Here is a 23776-nt window from a genome sequence, read left to right as displayed (position 1 = left end):
TGAAAGAACTAATGTAGCAAACAGTAAAAACTATTAAAATTAAAAATAAAATGAGTTGTTAAACATCAAAACCTCTCTCCCCCTGTGTGTGTGTGTGTGTGTGTGTGTGTGTGTCTGTCTCTCTCTCCACCCCCCTCTCTCTCTCTCTCTCTCTCTCTCTCTCTCTGGTATCTGGACTTATGGGGAATATGTTGTTTTCTCCTGAGCTCCCAGCCTGTCCCTAGCTGGTGTCCAGTGACTGATGTTTGCATAACTCATTACCAACTCATTAGTAGCTAGTAGTAAAACAACTGCACACACAACACAACACAACACAACACAACACAACACACGCAGTTTACTGTTTTACTTTGTGTGTTGGGTTGCACAGTTTCATACAGCTGGCGAGGCATGATTGTAAACTATCCTCTATGCTGGCATTAATAAGTGTATGATTTATCTGTGTGCTGTGACTATTAAATGAGAGATGACTGGAATTGCCCAAGGATCTTCCTTAAGTCTCAGGACATGTTAGTGGCATCTTGTCTCTCGTGAGGGTGGACTGGATAGAAGACAAGCATTTCAAAGAAGAGTGTAGAAATTCCCCCGGTGTGCATTGTGTGTTGGGGAGGAGCAATGTGTTTAATGGGGTGTGTGAGGTGAAGTTATGAGACCTGTGTATTTGAAAGAGACTGTGATGCAACTAGTGCTCTATCCGAGACAGTCTTGACGACTACAGCACTACTATAAGCATGTTTTGATGGTCTTGGTCATGAGTACGTACTACACCATTACGACCATGTTTTGATGGTCTAGATTGGTTCCCAACCTTTTTATACTGAAGTACCACATCAGAAAATATTTGGCTCTCCAAGTACCACCATAACTGTGTTACAGTATACATGAATACATGAGCGTATATCTGCGTATATCTGCCCTTTTTGTTCCATTCCTAAGCCAATAATGCTGCTCTGACAAAAATCTATCTAATCACTAATCAGTGCAACCGGTGATATTTCTGATGTGATTAATCCGTTCTCAAATCCTACTACTAGGACCAGTGGTACTAACTATAGTACCAGTGGTACTATAGTACCAGTTGTCCTAGTATTTATTTTGAAAAATCTATATGTTTTTAATGTAGGGAATGGGATATTTTCTCGGGACCCGACCCATAAAACAGTGTCCATGACCCAAACATGGGTCCCACCTCCCGAGTTCCAACCCACTGTTTGGGAACAAATTGATTGTAGACGTGACTGGGCGCTGTAGAGAGTAAGCAAGGATGAGAGGGGAGGGAACAGTGCGAGTTAAAAACTGAGTTGAATCGAGCTCAAGAGTCACAGGGAGTAGTTAAAATGATATTTGAGTGCAAGCCATGTTTATGAGGTGTTAGCATGTTGCTCTTAAAGAGTACAGATTGACAGGTGCTAGTGTTATAAACAGAGTGCATAAAGTGAATTGAACCTGCCCTGGAGGATACTGACCTGGAATCAGCTTCTCCACCTACTCCACTACAATTGAGTCATATTGACCCTGTGTGCAACGTGACCTACCTGTGCTAAGGGTTTTTGGTGCTCTTCTGACCTCTTGTGGTAGAAATCAAAACATGCTTCAGCTGTCTAAGGAAACGTTTTTCAGGCCAGCTGAGATCTCTCTGAGAGAGTGATGCAAAGCAATTAAGGACCCCCACTACATACTTATTACAAACGCCTTCCGTGCAACTTGATAAGAGGGTTTCAAAGCTATTTCACAATATTTAGCTGATTGTTGTTTTAGTTCTGGCAGCAGGGGGTGTGGAGTGGGAAATTTGCTATATAGTTTTTTTTTATTGGCCTAATATATTGACTAATATGTGACCATACCATTGTCAAAATTTCATTTTTGCAAGTAGCATGTGACATGTCAAACTAGGGAGTTGTCATGATTCTGAATCCATTCCAAGCATTAGTTTTGCACAAAAACACTCCTTGGGCTAAATACGGCCTTAGCCGTCATCAGCACATTTTGTGCACATTATGGGCAAGTGGCTATGGCCATTTTTAGCCCAATGAGTTTTTGGTGCAAAACTAAGGCTTGGAATGGGTTCAGAATCATGAAAACCCCATAGTTTGACATGTCACATGCTACATAAAGCATAATGATATTTAAAAAAATCTTGCCATAATATAGCTTGTTAATGGTATGGTCACATATATCCTCCTATTAAAAAGAAAGCTCAATACCGACAGCCGGTCAGCAAGTGGATTCATCATGTAGGCCTATAGAGAATATTTTAGGGCCATAAGCAAACGTCCAAATTTCCCACTTTAAACAAAATAAGCCTGTTGGCTACCGGACTATTTCATCAATGTCTGTTGACTGAGTGATTTGAGACTAGTTTGGAAGTATTACAAAGTGTTAAGTAAAGTGACTATGGGTTGCCACTTGCGCCTGATGCTTCATAGCATCCGATTCATTTGACAGTAGCCTATACCTGTGTAGTTTTGTTGTGTAGTTGCTGTGTAGTTTGTTTGTTTACACATGGTCTTTGCTGATAATTATGTTGTGTTCATTTTAATGTGTGTGAGCACTAACTATGAGACCTAGCAGAACATGTCCATTGTCTGTCTGTCTGTCTGTGTCACGCTTTAACACCACCCGCCCGCCACCAGAGTGCGCAGCTGTATCACACACAAAAAACACACACACACACACACACACACACACACACACACACACACACACACACACAGGGCCATTTTCAATTGGGGAACCCTGATAATGTCAGTGTTAGTAATAATATATCTCATCCTCCAGATAACTGTGATTTATTCAATAGGGGCCTATCTAGTGAATCAAGCTGACAGGAAGGTCCTAAACCTGGAAATGTTAGTAGCCTACCACCACAAACAGGCACCAACTGTCTGCACTTCTTCTAGCCGCCTGTGAGCTGTCACTGCGGGCACGAGACTGACGGCCACCATCTGCCTCGAAGTCAGCCTGTGGTGAAATTGACCAAACAAATCTGTCTAACTGCAGCTTACTACAGGTCTATAAGGCAGAAACAAACACATACTGTAAATAAAGTAAAACAAGTCTTTAAACAATCCAACATTCTTCTTTATACACTAACATGCACATGGGTTATGCATGTTGTGCACAACTCTAAACATGTTAAAAGGTGATATTTACTAACTTACCAATAATTAGCAGGTGAGATGAAAACCACATAAACCATACTAATTATCCATAATGTATAAATCATGGATAAGGGGTCAGGGCATGTCTTTCCGAGGAGGGGTCAGATATATGGACTTATATGCTTATTCGTCTGAACTGCTCATGGTGGCACTGTGTCCCTTCACTTAATTCGTGGCCTGAACTGTTTGTACAAGGTACGATGGATCCATTCTTTCTTGTTGCATACGGCAAATTCCATCTGAATGTCACTCACAGCACAAATCGAAACTCATCAAACCAGCCAACATCTTTCCAAACTTCAATTTTGGTGTGAATTATAGCCTCAGAAAAGACATGCACTCCAGGTGAGTTGTTGGAATCGAACCAGGGACATGGTTGACTGCAACATAGGCTACTGTATATCTGAGTATGATATTAACTGAGTATGACTGCATGATATTAAGTCAGAGAGACAGCCTGAACTGTGTGTGTGTGTGTGTGTGTGTGTGTGTGTGTGTGTGTGTGGGTGTGGGTGTGGGTGTGTGTATGTTTGGTATGTGTGTATTAGAGCCTGGTGGACTGCGGGTTCATCCAGTCTCAGAGGCCAGAATATCTCCTCTCCTAGTCTCTCATGTTTCACCCAGTTGTCTTCCAAGTTGCATAACACCAGGATGACTGTGGTTCAATCACGGCCGTGCGTGTGCATGCATGTGTTATTTCAGTAACGTTTAGCCTACTGTCATGTATATCTAATTCTAAAGGCACCATGTCTCTGTACGTCTGTCTGTACGTACGTGTGTACGGCTGTTCTCCCCACCGACTTCAAAATCGACACACGCGTTCCACGCGGAGAGCAGTGCCCGGTGTCAAGTCGGTCCGACCCACGGTTGTGCAGAACCACAAAAGGCCTCTACCCGGGCTCTGGACAGGGCCCCTGCCCAGGGTCCATATATGGAGCCGGCCTGTTCTGACATCACAACATTCCATAATTGGGCATGCCTGACACAGAACTCCAACGTCAGCACGGTAGCCATTCAGTTGCCGTGGTCAGATGAGTTCGGAGTGTGCATTTTCACTGCATGTTTATTTTAATAATCAATCAATCGATTGTGTTCTTGTGAACCAAAGAAAACATCAGAGAGAGCCTACTTATCGTGAAGGCCCAGCCAGCAGTGGGCCCCCGGCCGGACCCCCAGGTTGGAAATCCCTGGTGTAGAGAGAAGAAAGGAGCAGGCCTTGTATTGTATGTGTTGGATTCATGTCGTGGGAGTCATTCCCCCATGGCTGTATGAAGTCCTTTAGAATGAATAAGAGAGACAGACAGACAGGAATGTCCGAATGCATGTCACCGTCCACCTATAGTCTCATGACATGAAAGGACAGACGCTTGATTCTGACTCTGACTATATAGTTATACAGTACAGGTTAGCTGTGAGAACACTCTCTGTAGCCTATCAGCCTATCAGCTGAGCTGAGCTCTTGCCATGCTATTGTTGAATTCTACTCAATACAACATAGACCAGGGGCTCCCAAACGTTTTCATGTCAAGGACCCCCAAATTTATACTAATTAGCCCGTGGACCCCGATTTGAAAAGATATGCCAGGGAGTGATTTTTACAGCTCTGAGAGTGTACAGGTCCATTTGATTAAATGTTTACACTCTCAGAGTTACAGACCCATAAGGGTCCATTTGGTTCCAAACTATCATTTAGCTGGGGACCCCCTGGAACTCCCTCAGGGACCCCTGGGGGGACCCCACTTTGGGAACCACTGACATAGACTATTAGCTCGGCGGGAGAAATGTACTTCCCAGCACATACTGTCTAGGCTATTATTGTAGGCTTTACTGAGCTCCATTCTATCCTTTCTTGTTGGGGCTATCGGCTGGTGAGTGAGGTGAAAGCCTAAGCCAGATTGTATTACTGGATAGCATGTGGAACGAGAATAAGCATTATGTATTGACTTTGTCTCGCTGACTTGCTTAGTAACCCTGTACTGTACATAGGCCAGACTGTGTTTGTTGTTGGTGGCTTGTCTGATTCTCTTGCAGGCCTGGTGTACCATGCAGGCCAGATCTGATTTTATCTGTCAAATTGTTCTGTGCTAGGATTCTTTCTAGACATAGAAAAACGATCGTCTGTAGCCTACTGATGTTTCACTGTGTCAAAAAATAGCACCAGCTGATAATTATGCCATGATTCTTTGATGGTCTTGATCTAAATCAATTTAATCAATTACCAATCAATTATATTAAAAGAATAATTGATTTTAATGAAATAATTGATTCTCATAATCTCATTGATCACCTGTGTTGGTACAGTAGTGATCACCATTTTTTTGCAATTATTGCACAACACCATTGTACATCAAAGTAGAAAATATGGCATATGTGGTCCATCAGACTACCGGTAATCGATTTAGTAGTTGGTAGCATTGGTTAGACATACAGTAGCATTGGTCCGACTGGATTAAGGTTGGTGAGGGGTGAGTTAAAACGACCGGATTAAGGTTGGTGAGGGGTGCGTTAAAACGACCGGATTAAGGTTGGTGAGGGGTGTGTTAAAACGACCGGATTAAGGTTGGTGAGGGGAGCGTTAAAACGACCGGATTAATGTTGCTGAGGGGAGCGTTAAAACGACCGGATTAAGGTTGGTGAGGGGTGCGTTAAAACGACCGGATTAAGGTTGGTGAGGGGTGTGTTAAAACGACCGGATTAAGGTTGGTGAGGGGAGCGTTAAAACAACCAGATTAAGGTTGGTGAGGGGAGCGTTAAAACGACCGGATTAAGGTTGGTGAGGGGTGCGTTAAAACGACCGGATTAAGGTTGGTGAGGGGAGCGTTAAAACGACCGGATTAAGGTTGGTGAGGGGTGCGTTAAAACGACCGGATTAAGGTTGGTGAGGGGTGCGTTAAAACGACCGGATTAAGGTTGGTGAGGGGTGCGTTAAAACGACCGGATTAAGGTTGGTGAGGGGAGCGTTAAAACGACCGGATTAAGGTCGGTGAGGGGAGCGTTAAGGGTTGGGAGAGGTGCAGTACTTCTAGTAAATCTTAATTGCCCAGACTCTTCTTCAACAAAGATGGTGAAAGCAAACATTCTTTGTTCTGTACTCATACAATAGTAGTATGGTACAAAATACTGAAGTCCTTAAACCAAAAACCTAACCCTAACCTCTCACGGGGCAGCACACCTAAACCTAACTTTGTCTAAACAATGATTTATGCACCCCGCCCTAGTACAATGCCCTCAATAGTTCTTGTGAGAAGTCAAATCCTCAGTGTTCATTATGATAGTATAAGAGAGACATGACTCAGTCATACCAAGATGGGACAAACAGGTGCCTGCTCAGTGTATGTGTGCATTAGTTTCCCAATCATCACCAATGACCTCTTTAGCCTTTCTGCGAGAAAACATGTATTGACTTTCACAGTATTCGTGCTATTTTTAGCTTTCATCAGCATCATCGCTCAACCACACCTGAGAAGCAAGGTAATTAGGGAGGAGTTCTGGGGATATTAACGGCAGAGCTTTAGGCTTGACAGCTGACAGCTTTCATTCTATGATTGTGGCATAGTGCCAGCGAACCAGTAGGCTAGGTCAGGTTTTCCCAGGGATGATGGGACTGCAGCTAGGCGCCAGTCAGTATAGGGTGCCAGATATGGGTCAGACTGCCTGCTCCTAAACACCACTTTATTGAGATGGTGGAAAGCTTTGGTGTTGGTGCACTGACCTGAGAAATGTGCAGAAGAAGCAAGTGTCAATTGTGTGTGCATGTATGTCGCAGTGTTCACACGTCCAATCTTGTTTTCTGGTGTAACCCTAGAAGTGCAGTAGCCTACATTTTCTCTCTTCCTGTGGCTATTTCCTTCACCCTATTTCCAACAGTTGTTGTGGTGTCAATAGTAGCCACCTGCTTCCTGTGTTCCTTCACTGCGCTGTCAAATCCTGAGTGTTAATTTAACTATAACGGTGTACAAATGGGCCCTTTCTGGCCCATGTGTACATGCTACACCATGGTTACATGAACGCTCAGGACTTCTCTGTGTGTATTGCGCCTCGACATGCTGAGTGAGAAGCAAGTCTATATTATATAACCCACTATTGCCTCCTCCTTGCATACTGTATTGTACGTTTTTATATATGCAGAACTGTTGGCACATAATACTGACTGCCATTTGCATCATACTTATATACTTGGTTTAGCATGTATTCACCCTTCTGCTGCATGAAGGTATAATCTGGATATCTGAGGTCTTTATTATATTATTTTATGCGCTCTGATTCTGTATAATGAATATACCAAAAAGATATATATATATATATATATATATATATGCTACAACATATCTAGACATATACCGCTAACTGTATATTCTGTATAGCATTGGTTGTTAATTTATTCATACATTGTTTGTTTCTTTTTCTTTTCTCTGTATATTTCCTATATAATATCCTACCTCAGTAGTACTATCAAGGGAAGGTGCCATTCTAAATCCACTACACCAGTGTATGGGTATAATGATGCTGTCTTTGCACACTATTACTATACTGCATTACTTACCTATAAGTACCTTACCTGTATCATTTAATCTTTAATCTTTTATTCCTTACTTCTATTATATTTTTGTACCATGTTGGACTTTAGTTGTAGAGCAGTCTGGCAGAGTCTTTCCCTGCTCGTATAAATACCCCGTATTGTCCCCAATATAAGACCACTCTGATTATAAGACAACCCCCATTTTTCAAGACTCATTTATGGAAAAAGAACATTGAATGTCAAATAGTCTATAGTCCCTGATTATAATACGACCCTTTTTTTAGTATATTTCCATTGAAAAAAAAAACCGTAGTCTTATATTCAGGCCAATAGGGTATGTGACAAATAAAGTCTTTCGTTCTTTCAATTTTGAATCCTAGATTCTCTACATTACTCAATAACATGTGAAGAACCTCAAATGGTGGTTTTTCGTTAAGAAGTACCCTTAGAACATTTGCATTGAGCAGAAAGTGCAAGTGAGGATCACATGCTACTGTGGATTATGAATATCACGTGTCCCCAGTTGGCGTGGCAATTATAGTCATCATCTCAGGTCTTGCTAAGTATTGTGAAATTGATTTTCCGTCGACGTAAAGTGCAGAAGTCGTTTTTGGGACACATGCTTTGTGTAATATTCTGCCAATACTTCTGCTGGGCGAAAACAAGTCAGTTATGAGAACTGTTTGGCATTTGAGGAGGTTCAGAAATACCCACAATGCCTAATGTCTTCAACAGGGGGTTAGTTAAGTTTTACAGGCCTTGCACCTGTCATCCGTTTCCCTGTAGTGGAACTGTGTTAAGGCCATATAAACTGATAAGGAAATTAGAAGATTGGGTCAAAGGATCCGGTACGAGAACTTTTACAGGGATGTACCTACAGTTGAAATGTATAGTTAACCATCAAATAATTTTAGTGTCCATCCATGGACACTAAAATAAAACAGTTTGTTCTATTTTATGTGTCTCACTTTTTACCGGATCATATTTCAATAGCAAATAGTCAAGATTCCGACACCTGGCTGAAAAGCTTTTCAAGTGTCTCAGATGTCACATAGCAATCCCCCCCCCACACACACACACACACACACACACACATATAACTCCCCAGCCCCCGCCGATCCCCTACCGTACACCCGAGCCATCAGCCCTTATCACTGGCCACTTACTGACGTCCATGGGGGACTGGTGGGGGGCTGCACTGTTATTTGGAGGACACCCACCGCTATTCTTAAGCACTCCGCCTTCCTCTGTGGTGCTAGTCAAAGGAGAATGAAGCTCTGCCAGGTCTGATCTTGTCCTCTGTGTACTTCTCCTGGTGTAGCAGATACCAGATACCCTGCATTGTGGCATTGTGGAACGTGGTGTTCCATGCGAGACTGGATGGAACTGAATGGAATCTATGAGAAGAGTTAGTTGTTAAGAGTCCTGCTGGGAAGAAATCAACTGAAGAAGAAAATCAACTGAAGGACTTCCATATGCTGAGGTGAGAAGGAGGCAAAAGGAGTTGTGTTACATGCCGCTTGTGAGGGAGGAAACTGACTTCGGGCTCCAGGCGTGTTGCCAAAGCAGTCATGAGTTCCAGCTTGGTCAATTCTTTGGCCAAAGTCTATGACCGTAACCCTCTGCGTGGTCAGAAAGTCGTGGTGAAGAAGCCATCGACCACTGCACCGGAAAAGCCTCACGCATCCTCTGCAAGCATGGCCAGCGACGCCACCGGCGTGGAGAGCCATATAGACTCCCTGAGCTGTCAGATGGAGCAGCTGCTCAGCATGCAGAAGACCGTTCTCACCCGGCTGGACGGGCTGTCCCAGGACGTGAGTGGGGTCGGTCGCAACCTGGCCTCCTTGCGGGAGGAGATCCAGGGTGATCAGGGCTCAGAGGTGAAGATGGCATGCAGGGAGCTGCAGGGGGTGGTTCAGGAGACCAGCGAGAAGATGGAGCGACAGGGTCACAGGTTGGACGGGGTGGAGAGGCTGGTGGAGGGCATGCAGCAGGTGATCAGCTTCATCGGGGAGGTGGTGAAAAGCTCCCGGCTGGTGGAGCTGCTGTTCAAAGAGCCTGGCAGCAAAGCTGGCAGAACCGCTAGGAAGGTGAGTTTGTATGTGAAAAGTTAAAATTGTTAAACTCTTCTGAAACCTCAGAAGAGTAACATTTAAAAGGTACATTGCAGAGAAATACAGAGAGTGGATTATTGCTCCATGCTTTATGTTGGTGCCACGGCATAAGTCTGAGGGATCTTTATTCTGAAATTGGTTATATGCCACACATTATACAGTAAGCATAATCCTACTGTAACTATAATGACCTCACACTAAACTCAAGATTTTTGGACTATTGGGGTTTCGGAATAATGGGGCTTATCTCATTTCTGATTCCATATAATTTTATTTGTTTGTTTGTTTATTTGTTTATTTGTTTTTTTATTCGTTTATTAGTTTGTTCGTTTGATCATTTATTTGATTTGATCATTTCTTTATCCAACAGCTGTGCCTTAAATCCAGGATGGTGTAGGATCTAGTTGAGCTGTGTCCTCTCTATTGTAATGCTGTCAAAAAAAGTTGCTAATTACATTCCAACTGGACTCGATACACCCTGTGACCTACAGCATTGTCCTTGTCAGATTTGCATTCCATGAAGCCCATGGAAATAAACCTGTCAGTGTCACTGACAAGTGACAAATGATGCTATAAGGATGGTTCTTCTTAGGACATGAAATGATGCTCAAGCGGCGCATCGTTAAATGTTTATGCGAGGTTGTAAAGGCTCCATATAGAAACTACTGGTTTTATTGTTATTAATGCTTCCATGTGAAGATGTTCTTTTTTTTAACCACTTAAATCCGAGATACTATGGGAGTAACCCAGGGGTATATACCAGTCCCCCTCCCTTTTTACCCTCTTCGACAAACATCTACAAGCTCACAACTTGTTGCAACGTATGGCATTGTAATCTTGTAGGTCAGCTATGGTCGCTGAATATTCGCCCCCCAGAATCGGGAATCGGGACAGAGTGTATTCTATATGGAGGGCAGAGAGAACGGGAAAACATGCAAGCCATGACTCTCTCTCTGGGCATCAGATTCTCAGGGTTATGTGGTTAGTATTAACTGGTTGAGCCTACCAGGCACCCGTGCAAATACAGTATATTCGATGTCTATTAATGGCCTATGGAAATATAAGTATATAAGTAGTAGTAGAATACTCCTATAAATAGATAATAATGACGTATTGAGTTCTGCTTCTGTTGTAATCCTCCTGTATGTTATCACAGCAGTTGTGCTTTGGTTTCGGGCCTGTATGGTTTAATAGGGTTAAATGACGTTCTGTTAATAAGGTTCTTTATTGTTCACCCACAGACACATGATCTTATCGTACTCTTTTCAGTAGCGGGTTGAGCGTAGAGGGCATAGAATGTCAAAGGGCTCAGATCGTATATAGGCTATTTGTCCTGTCAGTTGCAGTGGCCTTGTCTGGATAGGTGACATTGCTGCAGGCAGTGATTGATTACGTGGGCTGGAGCGCTTGTCAGTATATTCCGGCCACACTTGCATGGCAGCATATTGTGTGTGTGTGTGTGTGTGTGTGTGTGTGTGTGTGTGTGTGTGTGTGTGTGTGTGTGTGTGTGTGTGTGTGTGTGTGTGTGTGTGTGTGTGTGTGTGTGTGTGTGTGTGTGTGTGTGTGTGTGTGTGTGTGTGTGTGTGTGTGTGTGTGTGTGTGTGTGTGTGTGTGTGTGTGTGTGTGTGTGTGTGTGTGTGTGTGTGTGTGTGTGTGTGTGTGTGTGTGTGTGTGTGTGTGTGTGTGTGTGTGTGTGTGTGTGTGTGTGTGTGTGTGTGTGTGTGTGTGTGTGTGTGTGTGTGTGTGTGTGAATTTATTTTTTTGTAGTACATTTTTAAAGGAATATTGAAGAGCCACTTCCTGAGTAACTTGCCCAATACTGATGATGGAGTAGGTGACAGTACTAGAGTGATTGATTACGTGTGCTGGAGTAATTCCTGTCACACTAGGCAATGCATAGCAGCAATTATAGTTAGTACCTCAATGCATACCGGAACTACTATAGAAAAAATAAGGGTGCGTGCATGCTTCTGTGTCTGTCCATGCGTGTCATGTGTGAGTCTGAGTGTGCATGTCTGTGTCTTAGCACTCATCGGACAGCTATTTTTGAAGTCTGCTGCTGACTCAGCATCTCTTATAGGCCCTATGTGTGTGCCTGGGGACTGGGATAGGGTTATGTAAACATCCATATGTCATGTTTATTACTTAAGTGTTACTGATTTTCTTTTAGAATAGTTCTTGATAGTAGTGAGCTCTAAATAAAGGCATTCGTGAAATTTGGTTCATTCCATTTTGTGTTTATTCAGAATGGCTCCACAAGTGTGTTTGTTTGATACCATAAATTATGCGGTCCAGTGGAGGGAGAGATGATTGTAGAGCTCTCCATTCTTTCTAGTGAAGACAGAATCTGTCCAGCATAACATGAAACTCTCGCTTTGAGCTGTGGCGGCAACTGCACCAACTGCAACAAACACCTTGGACTGACTATGTCTATCCGACCATACTGGAAATATACGACTCCATAAACAGCCACGGCATATTCTGCTTTATGTGAACAGTGTTCTAATTTCTAAATTCTAATCTCCGGCACCGTTGGTCCAATCCATGCCAAACTTTGCACACACACTCCCAGGATGCCAACGACAAAACTCTGCCCCAAATATTCCTCAACGGGCTGTTATAGCACCACCATGAGGCCACAACCTGACCTGCCCTGGTGGAGACCTGTGCCGATGGGCACTTTTTTGTATATATTTTTTTTATACTGCATGTCAGGGTCGCGTACCGAATATAACAGATCTTCACGCTCACAGTCCATCGCAGTGGCTACTGTATTTATATGTAGACATTGTGAGCTTGTCACTATGTGACTCCCGTGCAACCAAGTATAACTCAGATTTTATTTTACGGTATATCTCATGTATCCACATGATACCCAAAACAAACAATACAGCGTTTATACATGTCGTTATATGATATGCTAATTTGTAAAATGATAGACACTGTAGTCATGGCAGAGACTGAAGTTGGAAAAGCTGTGCCCAGTGCCTGTGTCAGCGCTGATCGTGCTGGCGGTGGCACACGCACCGAACGCACATGCACGTTAATTCGCTGGGAGCGTGATTGTACCCAATGTTGTCCGATTAAGTTTTAGTGTATCCTGCCTTCTGTTAATCTAATTTATCTTCGTTTCCACTTTTTGTTTTCCAAAACCATAGCAGAAAGACAACAAGGGAAAGGATGGGAAGGATAAAGCCAAAGTAAGCCTGAAAGGCCTGAAAATTCAGAAGAAGAAGAAGGCCTCAGATGCAGCAGGTACAGTACAGTATATGTAGTTTCAATGTCCCTTTCACTTTCAAGCGAATCACTGTGCGCGAAGATACACCTTTTTATAACTTAGTTCTCAACATTGTGAGCTTGTAGATCTGCTACCGTATTTTCACCAATTGTTTGGCCCAGAATATAATAGGGATGCTATGATTCATGATTCACAGGATTCATTACATTGCATTAAAACATTATGACTTGCAGTAATGCTGAAGATAACGTGATTTCCATATAAGAACAGTGAAATACAGCTTGGTAACAGGGTTTGCTGTGTGGTCCTCTCTGTTTTGTCCCACCCAACAGATGCATTGCCTCTGACAGAGCCCGAGCTGCAAGACCAGGTGGAGAAGCTCAACAGGCAGAATGCTGAGCGTTCCCAGGGCGGCACAGAGGCAGAGGGCCTGCAGGGTAGACAGGAGGCTGGGGGAGAAGGCAGAGGGGATCTGGCAGAGTTGATCCTGGATACATCGGCCGTTGCCCGAACAGAGGAAGCGGAAGTAGTGGGGGAGGAGGCAGAGAAGAGCAAGAGAGCGGACGAAGGCCAGGAGGACGTCTTGCCAAAAGAGGTGAGCACGGAACGTGTGCCCCAAGAGGAGGAGGCAGAGGGAGAGGAGAAGAGGAGAACCACGGGACCAGATGAAGAGCAGTCTAAAACACAAGAGGTCGTCGGCACTATCCCAGACATTCCCAGTCAGATCTGTGAGACCACTCCACTACCACAGGAAAGGTACGTAGTCTTGGGAAGCTATGGTTACTGACATGTGGCCCATAGTAATAATTCGTTTAGTTAGTTTATTAAAATGCTTTGGCCATGTCTTACGACCCCCGCCCAGCCCCCACTTCCCACCCCCAATACAAACTGACAAAAATATCCTTAATAATATAGAAAATATATCATGAATGAATACTGAAACCAGATATGAATACTGAAACCATAATCATTAAGGCAAGTGTATGCATGTACTATGTGTACTACAGTATGTAAACTCTTCATTTCCATTTTCCATCCATTCAGTTTGGACCCCCAAAATAATTTGGCGACCCCTCGAGGGGTCGCGACCCACGGGTTGAGAACCCCTGAGCTACAGTATAGTACTAAATTAAAAATAGAAGAATTTGTTACTATGCAAGAAAAGGAAGGAAGCCAATATCCTTATTCGGGGGCCTTTCGTTAATGAAGGAATTTAATAAAATATTGGCATAAATTGCTCAACAAGAACAAATCAAAACAAGCTTTCAAAATGTAATAAAGAAGTGATGTCTAAAAACACAAACTACATCATGTATTGTACATTTCAGGTAGTTTGGGTACATTACTTATTTATTATTGTGTGTGTGTAATCGTAAAACAACCATGGCATGTTGTGCAGTTCTGAGGAAGCTGGTGAGATGGGTACTTGCAGCAAGCGCCGTGTCACAGAGGAAGATGTGGTGAAGGATGACCATAAGAAAAGTCGTGTGGACGGCGAGAAAGAGGAGGACGTCGAAGTTCCTGAGGCGGAGGGGGTGGAGAGTCAGGCCGTCCAATCAGATGAAGTGAAGACAGAAGAGGTGGAAGAGTCTACACTGAAGGAATACTTTATTGGTAAGTTGTGATGTTTCTGTGGTCCATTTATAGTATAGTATAATATAAATGACTAAAGCCTACTTCATAGTATACATTTCACAATGCAATGTGTTGTGAGCTTGTAGATCAGGATTTTGTGGTGGCCAACATGGCATGCAAAAAGTTTAGACAGCAATAAATGACTAATGATTGCATGCTCAAGAGAAATGCAGCTTTGCCATCTTTCAAACTTGAGTATCTTGTAAGCCATTGCCGTTGTACTTTCTGTTTGAAAACTCCAGCTAGACAAAATATTAAGAGACATTGCTAATGACACTGTGGAATCTATTTCAGACTCAGGCCCGCCTCCTTCGGCCCCCTTTGACCATCACATTGTGACCCCCAAACCCCACCAGATAGCCACGTACTACACCATCATCAGAGACGAGATCCTGGGAGGGTGAGTTAAACGGAGCGTTGACGGGTTGCCCTGCATGCCAATTAGGAGAAAGGCCCACGAAAGCCAGGGTCTTTTCCCTTGGTACACCACACCCTCTACTGTATGTCCACTGAATGGCTCTCATAACACCCTGCCATTTATTTTTGTGCTGGGCCCCCCTGCGGTCACTGAGACATACGTACATTCACATGCACATACAGTACAAACCTACACGGGTCGTCCCTATGTTCCCTCAGCCCTATGTTCCCTCAGCCCTATGTTGTCCCATTCCAAAACAGACCCTATGTTCCCTCAGCCCTATGTTGTCCCATTCCAAAACACACCCTATGTTCCCTCAGCCCTATGTTGTCCCATTCCAAAACACACCCTATGTTCCCTCAGCCCTATGTTGTCCCATTCCAAAACAGACCCTATGTTCCCTCAGCCCTATGTTCCCTCAATCCGATAAGTGTAATACATTTAATAGTGTAATAAGTATAATAGTGTATAGTGTAATACAGACAGCATTTGTTTCCCAATTAAATTGGCTGACAGCTTGTCTCGTCTCGTCATAATAATAGGTTCATAATAATTACTAAAATTAATTAACTTATAATTATATCGGTCGGCCTCATGGTGGCGCTATAACAGTCCACTTTACGTTTTGGCTTATAACTCTTGAACCATATCTTGTGTACGGTTGCAAGTTGGTCATCCGTCAACTTTTTGCAAGATTCTATAACCTGGACGTGGCAGAGCTTGCTATGACTCACGTAGTCCTGGGTGTCGCCTCTAGACGAGGCAGGTCACGTACATAGACTTTTAGGTTGGGGTAACTTATGTGAGTTGACCCTGGTATACCTATAGGGCATACCCTGGAGCATTTAGGTGGACCAGGACTGTCAGCTCAGTTAGCCCTTGGAGCATATAAGGGCAAGAGAATCTAAAGCAGCAGCATCAAATATTTGCAAGAAAAACGAAATAGGTCAAAATGGGCAGATTGTTTTACAGCCCAAAACACGCCTTCATTGAGTTGAGTGACAGCTCACATGACAAGCCTCTGTTATGGCACTCCTTATATTAGGACCCCAAGGAACCAATGGGGTAGAAGACTCCTTATATTAGGACCCCAGAGAACCAATGGGGTAGAACAAACGTTCCGTCCTCACTGCATATTACACTTTGCTAGTGCAATTAATTCACAGTATAAAATGTAAACCTTCATAGGTGTGCTTCCCTGTGGGAGGTTAGGGTGTGGGTTTGAGATGGTTAACATCGGTAGACTGTAGACAACTTGACTGAGTGTACTGTACGTGCGTTTGATTTATGAGTTCTCTTGGCACAGTACCATGGGTGTGTACGCATAACAAAACCATGATGCTTCTATGCAATTCTTGGTATGAAAAACATCATTGAAGCTGAGAAGTGTCGGCTATGTGGTTGACACGCACTGTGAGAAGATGAGTTCAGATATGTACCAGTGCCACTGTCTGCTATTTTGTTTAAAGCTGCATTACACCTCAAGCAGACTGAAATTATGAACCCTTTTGGGGGTTATTTTGTCCATAAAGTGATGCTATTCTTGTGTGATCCTCAAAACAGGATTTGATATATTCAGACTAAAATTATTAATATTGCCACCACCACCAATAACCATGATAATACAGCAGCTATCTGCACCCGGGGAAATCACTTTGCCAGCTTGTGAATGTGATGGACATTCCCATTAATATTTTATTTTTGCCACGGACATGCAAAACAAGTGATCAATGATATTACCAGAACACAAATGTATAGCCTATAGTACTAATTGACTCTTGACGTGTCATAGTGTCTACTCTATTCCACTGCGCTACACATTTTAAAATAAGTCATTTATCAAAACTTATTTTTAGGGAAAAGCCGATCTACAAGCTCACAACACATTACGGCATGTTGTGACCTTGTAGATCAGCAATTGTCCTTTCTTCTTAGCCTATAATGACATGCCCAAAATTGGGATTTCAGGGTAAAAATAGCTATATAGTCACCCAACTTACCCAGAAAGACTGGGAAGTTATCCACTGTATACTGGCAGGTGGCCGTCCAGACAGGCATTATATGTGGCATAATGCATGGTCCAAGTATATTCCATGTTTGGGATTTCAATAAATGGGTCTTCTGTCTTATACAGTAAGTAGGCTACAGTTGCAGTCCGAGAAAGGGACACTTATACTTGTGCGCAGTATACTTAATATTAGGTTATTGCAGATGGCCTTTCAGAGGACAGTGTTACTTGGGGACATGAGGAGACAGGATGTTCTACAAGCTAAACTAGTTTTGTGTTTGTCAACGTAGCTTAAATAGTTGGTGTCAGTTCATTAAGGTGTGTACTCTAGGTTGATGAGACAACTATGCAATGGAAACATACCTGAGATTCAAAACAGATAATTAAGTACTGTTTAAGAAATGTTTCACTGTTCACTGTTTCACTGTGTTGTTGTGGAGCATTTGCTATAACAAAGTAGATAGACTAGACCCCATGCAGTAGTGTCATTGCTGTAACTTGGTATCTGTAATGTGTTCTGTTGCTGCAGGGTGAACTACTGTATGGGTAGCATTATAGTATAATGCCCCCCCCCCCTGTCTGTTTTGGAATGAGGGAACATAGGGCTGAGGGAACATACGTATAGGGCTGAGGGAACATATAGGGCTGAGGGAACATAGGCCTGAGGGAACATAGGCCTGAGGGAACATAGGCCTGAGGGAACTTGGGTACGGTCCCACATACACAACCAGACACATATGGGATTAAACACAAAACTCATCAATTCCGTCTTATGAAATAAGTGGAAATGTCACACCCTGTGAAGGGGCTACATTCCCCCCCCCCCCTTCCTCAAGGGCAGATGATTAGAAATCTCAGGGGGCATTTATGTAATAGCGGCCCCTCTGATGCAACAAGCCGGTGCTAAATCCAGCCCCTCAAACTGGAGATTAGTCTTCAGCACGCAAGCACATTGCTCAGATATCCAACATAATGACATAGTAACAAAACCCCCATTATTATATTACTGAGGGACCTTATTGCTGTGTGTGTGTGTGTGTGTGTGTGTGTGTGTGTGTGTGTGTGTGTGTGTGTGTGTGTGTGTGTGTGTGTGTGTGTGTGTGTGTGTGTGTGTGTGTGTGTGTGTGTGTGTGTGTGTGTGTGTGTGTGTGTGTGTGTGTGTGTGTGTGTGTGCGTGTGCGCGTTCGTGTGCGCGTGTGTACGCAATTGGGATACATGTTCATACAATGTACTTGCCTGAGTGGCCCTTAATGGTTTATATTGCTCTCTTTGTGTGCAATACTCAATCTTTTCGCCGCCATACGACAAAGTCTAAATTGGGCCTAACACACTGTTGCCCTGTTCATGTGTTTGATATGCTGCTAATAGGGGACGCTTTGGACAAGTCCACAAGTGCGTGGAGAACTCATCTGGACTGACGTTGGCCGCTAAGATCATCAAAGCCAAGAGCCAAAAAGAGAAGGTACTGATCTGCCAATGCAGATAGGGAGGGACATTTGAAATTGTGAAGTTATAAAATATAGCAAACATATCAGACTACATTTCCCAAAAGGAAACCCTTTATCTCAGTCTGGCCAAACCCTGTTTGTATGAATGTTCTGTAATATATTTCAGCGAGATGTTGTGGTAATTTTTACTTTTACCCCATTTAATTAATATTGCTAAATAGCATGCCATGAAGACAAGAAACCATTATAAAAATAGACATACTAACCAACTTGTCAGCCTCTTCATGTTCTCATCCATTTCACTATTGGTCAACATGAGAGTGACGTGAGTTGCGATAGAGATTTGGATTTCCCAGCATACCGCTGTGGCCACACTAATCATCTCAGACATTCACATGGTCATAACCAATCAAAGCCTCAGTGCTCATGTTGCTCTCACTGGTCAGCTGTGGCGCGACTGAAATCATTGGCACTTTACCTGACCTGTCAGTCAGCAGGTTAAAGGACCACTTCACCACTTTTCAACCTATCTATCTTCATATAATTGGTCCTCACTAATATCCATGATAAAATAGCACGATGTTTATCTACTCAGTCTGTGGGCAGTTCAGAAACCCATCCACCAGTGACATCATCGATGGGGAATCCAAGCTAATAGAAACTGCAGGCTTTCTATTCCTGAAAAGTTGCAATGCGAAAATGGAAGACATACAATACAAATCGAAATATATTTAGAAAAAAAAGAATATATATATATATTTGCCTAGTGATGATGTCACTGGTGGACGGGTTTCTGAACTGCCCACAGCCGAGCACAGACCAAGTAGAAACAAATGGTTGTATTTATCATGAACATTAGTGAGGACCAATAATATGAAATTCCTTTAACACCTTGAGGGCCCGGGCCTATTTAATCCATTAATAAAATGTGCCCATCGTCAGCAAGCGCCTCTAGGCTGTAGAGCGATGCGATCAGTTTTCATAGCACTAATTTGACTGAGATTATCAATCTCCGTCTCGGGCACATGGCCGTGCACTTGAACTTCACGGTGATTTACGTCATGGTGTCGATGGAGTTAACCACTTAAACCCTATATACTTTGTTAACCCTTAGTTGACCTAGGCCCACCAGGCATCTTTACTTGGTCTTCTCATATTTTCCCCCCCGACACCAAATACAATATCATCAGCAAGAATAGCTGATCTAACGATCGGGTATTTTTGCTGAATGTTCACGGCGGCTAGGGTTACCCTAGGGTTGATATGGTTAAGTGAGCTGTCTCACTGATCACTGTGTGGTGCGTGTCCTCCAGGACGTGGTGAAGAACGAGATCCAGGTGATGAACATGCTGGACCATGCCAACCTCATTCAGCTCTACGCAGCCTTTGAGTCCCGCACTGACATAATCCTAGTCATGGAATAGTAAGTGTACTGTCTGTATGTGCGTGTGTGTCTGTGTGCGCGTGTGTTTGTATATTGTGTATACGCTATACAATGCATTGCAGCTACTTGACTTGTATGGCTGTACCACAGTGTGGACGGAGGAGAGCTGTTTGACCGCATCATTGATGAGAACTACAACCTGACAGAGTTGGACACTGTGCTGTTCATCCGCCAGATCTGCGATGGGCTGCACTACATGCACAAGATGTACATCCTGCACCTCGACCTCAAGGTACACGCGTTACACCTCAGGATTGTCCTGTTTATATACAAGAAAATAGAGGTTAATTTTCGTGTACATCCTTTTACAACAAAATAGTGTTGTAAACTTGTATATGTGACTTTTTATAGGCCAAGGCCATCCATCATCACTCTTGTAGAGTGATGATGTGTATAGACATGTCAGTCTACATTTACCAAAAGGACATGCATGGATTAATTCAATCTGACCAGCGATCAATAATTAAAGGATATCAAAAGCAGAGGCATAGACCACCCCCAGTATCCCTTACAGCAAATCAAATCCTGCTGACAGTAGCCATGTACTGTATGGTCCGTTGTTCCTATAGTTATAGTCAGAACTACAATATAGCTCCGGTGATAATGCTTCACTTTGTCTGTGTACTCTTTCAGCCAGAGAACATTCTTTGCATCAGCCGAACGACGTACAAGATCAAAATCATAGATTTTGGCCTTGCCAGAAGGTAAGAACAAAAACTAGTTTTACTCTTATGTATTGTACCTGTGATCAAGATGTAACAATAATGTACAACAATACTGTACCTTGAAGATGAAGATATGAATTATTGAATTATAACTTCTCGTTGCCTATCCTTATGTTTCCTGTTGTTGTTTTCCTTCTCTTTTTGCTGTGATAGATATAAACCCAGGGAGAAGCTAAGGGTCAACTTTGGAACGCCTGAGTTCCTGGCTCCTGAGGTGATCAACTACGACTTTGTTTCATTCCCCACGGACATGTGGAGTCTGGGCGTCATCGCGTACATGCTGTAAGTACAGGATTCTTAACATTTCCAACACACACACGAATTGTGGTGGCTATTATACCACATGCCCTGACCAGTGAGTCCCCGGCGAAAGCCACAACAAAAAAAAATATTTAAAATTTTAAAATAAAATAAATTAATAAACGCTTTCACTACCTGCAATATTGCTATCTGCTTTATTGTTGAGAACATGTGACCAGGGTTTTGATTTGTAAAAAACCCCACAAAGGCGGGATCAAAAGCAGAGTCTAAAGGCCCATTCATACTCCTATTTTAGAGCCGAAAAATAGTCTGTTCGGCGCTGTAGAGCCTACAATGTGATGTCATTTGGCTCTGTAGAGCCTACAATGTGATGTCATTTGGCTCTGTAGAGCCTACAATGTGATGTCATTTGAGGTTCGGGGGGGCGGGTACCGTCCTAAAGTCTTCTCTACAATGTGACGTCATTTGAGGTTCAGGGGGGCGGGTACCGTCCTAAAGTCTTCTCTTCGGTGCTACTGAAATTTTCTGACGAGCCGAAATCATTTCGGCACTACAGCGCCGAAACAGCTGTAAAATAGGAGTATGAATCGGCCCTAACCCTGCATGTGACTAGCTTGAACCAGGCAATAACATCCCATGCCTCTCTGTGTCTCTCTGCTCAGGCTGAGTGGTTTGTCTCCTTTCCTGGGGGATGACGACAATGAAACCCTGAACAACATTCTGGAGTGCCAGTGGAACTTCGAGGTAGAGGAGTTTTCAGACGTCTCCGACCAGGCCAAGGACTTCATCACGCGTCTCCTGGTGAAGAGCAAGTGTTGGAGGCTGAGCGCTGCAGAGTGCCTCAGACACCCCTGGCTATCGGACGCCAGCCTGCACTACAGGCTACAGCAGAAGGTACAGCAAAGATCCAGGACTCCACTGGTATCTTCTTGCATCTGTCATTCAAAGCCTGAAAAAAAGGTATTTTGCATATAAAATGTATGCAAATTGTTGAAGTTGATGCATGCTCACATATTTCCAACTTAATCGTTATACCAATTCATGCAATCTTCTTCCAGAAAAATAAGTGCCAATCATGCACAAATGTGCTTGTTCCGGAGAGCTAGACAGGTAAGAACAGCCAATTATAGATTATTTACATCTAAACAGCAATCTAAGATACATTTATATCCTATGGTGTTCGCACCTAATTTTGCTTATTGTCTCTCTCCTCAGAATGACTGTGAGGCCTTTTGCATGCCTTTTGACAATACACGGCCTTTGTGCCCAATACTGGACCAATTCTGCTTATCACCACAGCTCACTAGTTCAGAGACAGGATACAGAAACGGAATAGAGTGAAGCTGCCCTCTGGAGTGACGCATCTCTCCCTCCGAGGCCCGGACTGTCTGCTACTGAAGTTAAGCCTGATTTATATGAAGCCTTTTAACTCGGAGTATAAGCCTTACTATATCATTTGCAATATTTAATGCGTAATGCATGATAACGGCAACATTTATGAGTATTTCATGCTAAATGGGTACTAACCTTATAATTGTAACTGTCATGGCAAAAAAGTGACAAGGTAAATATTACAGCTATACAATAAACCCACAATCTTGTAGGTTTGTCACTGTTACAGTTATTAACCCAGAAAGCCATACCATAGATTCAGTGATGGTGTGATGGTGAAAAACAAAGAATTATGTCAGTTATGTTCCTCAAAATAATTTGTTTACTGTAGCTGCTTTAAAACAAGGATAACAGTATTGTTTTGGTATACAGTGTATAGCTCCCTCTAAAAGTGACCACACTGTAAAATCCTCAGTACATTTGAATCTATAGTTACTTGAATTAACACTGAGGATTTTGCTGTGCAGTTTCACATTATCCCATTTTTTTGTAAATATTTTTGCATGCCTTGCACTTTATGACATATTTCTCAAAACATAAAATACAAATAAACAGCTTTAATACAAATGGATTTAATGCTACTATACAATTGTGAACATGAAGTTTTACTTGCCTTTTTATAAACAAGTCTTATAAATATAATATATAATATTTTTTTCTGGTCTAAGGTTAAAATACATTTTGAACTTGGTTTTCATCAGGGGGAGCTCTAAGTTAGTTATTGATTGATTAATTAATGTAGACTATTTGGCATTCTTTAAAAACAAATGTATGTAATACATATCCCCACCCCCTCTGGAAAGAGTAAATGGTTCAAAACACACACTCCCTGCTTCTTGCCTATTGCTGAATTCAACCCAAACTGCAGGTGTATTTTATTTATTTGTACATTGCCTTCAGTGTGCACATGTGACATTAGCAGGCATTTGCTTGGGCAGTTTGGAGTAGCTCTCTCACCTTCCATGAAGGCATGAAAAAAAACAACGGAACACTACCTACTGTGCGATTGAATGTTTCTCATTGAAGTTAGTTCTTATGTTAATATTTTACTGGTTTAACACCAGATTGTACTTGAAGCGCAAAGCTTTAACTTTTCTTTTTTTCAGGAGATTTCACGTATTTTTTGCACAAACATTGGGTATCATGTGTAAATGTGCAGTTTTATTAGTGAGCTTAGAAGAGTCATCTGTGCAATAATACCACACCAGTCCCAAACAGCAGAATATCCATTAACTAGCCTACTTGTTGCTTGTTACACTTCCTTTTACACTTTGAAAAGCTCTGTGATTTTGGTTTATTTTAATGTGTTAGTATAATTTTTTTCTGTTCTTTATTCAAGTTTGAAATTTGTGTAATGATGAAACAACAAGAATTGTATAACACCAGATAATAAAATCTAATTTAGCACGCAAA

General features: G+C 42.6%; 1 protein-coding gene across 8 annotated transcripts in view; it reads left to right on the top strand.

The window, feature by feature from the left end:
- mylk4b (myosin light chain kinase family, member 4b) overlaps window positions 1–23776 on the top strand; it is a 44859-nt gene extending 21083 nt beyond the window's left edge. For 4 of the 8 annotated variants that reach the window (XM_080769397.1, XM_080769399.1, XM_080769400.1 and 1 more), the window contains 12 exons: window positions 12953–13049; window positions 13365–13788; window positions 14432–14646; window positions 14962–15067; window positions 18462–18555; window positions 19855–19964; window positions 20076–20217; window positions 20619–20689; window positions 20864–20992; window positions 21634–21931; window positions 22030–22081; window positions 22187–23776. In XM_080769397.1, coding sequence (XP_080625523.1) covers window positions 12953–13049; window positions 13365–13788; window positions 14432–14646; window positions 14962–15067; window positions 18462–18555; window positions 19855–19964; window positions 20076–20217; window positions 20619–20689; window positions 20864–20992; window positions 21634–21931; window positions 22030–22077 — 1734 coding nt within the window. In that variant the 3' untranslated portion in view covers window positions 22078–22081; window positions 22187–23776. Of the gene's footprint in view, window positions 1–8936; window positions 9771–12952; window positions 13050–13364; window positions 13789–14431; window positions 14647–14961; window positions 15068–18461; window positions 18556–19854; window positions 19965–20075; window positions 20218–20618; window positions 20690–20863; window positions 20993–21633; window positions 21932–22029; window positions 22082–22186 lie in introns of those variants that run through there. The other 4 variants (XM_080769395.1, XM_080769394.1, XM_080769396.1 and 1 more) reach the window with 4 other exon arrangements.

This window comes from Protomyctophum bolini, assembly GCF_963924005.1.
Source record: "Protomyctophum bolini genome assembly, chromosome: 8".
Taxonomy (NCBI): domain Eukaryota; kingdom Metazoa; phylum Chordata; class Actinopteri; order Myctophiformes; family Myctophidae; genus Protomyctophum; species Protomyctophum bolini.
The sequence above is the reverse complement of the archived record's forward strand: the minus strand, read 5'-3'. Positions and strand labels throughout refer to the sequence as shown.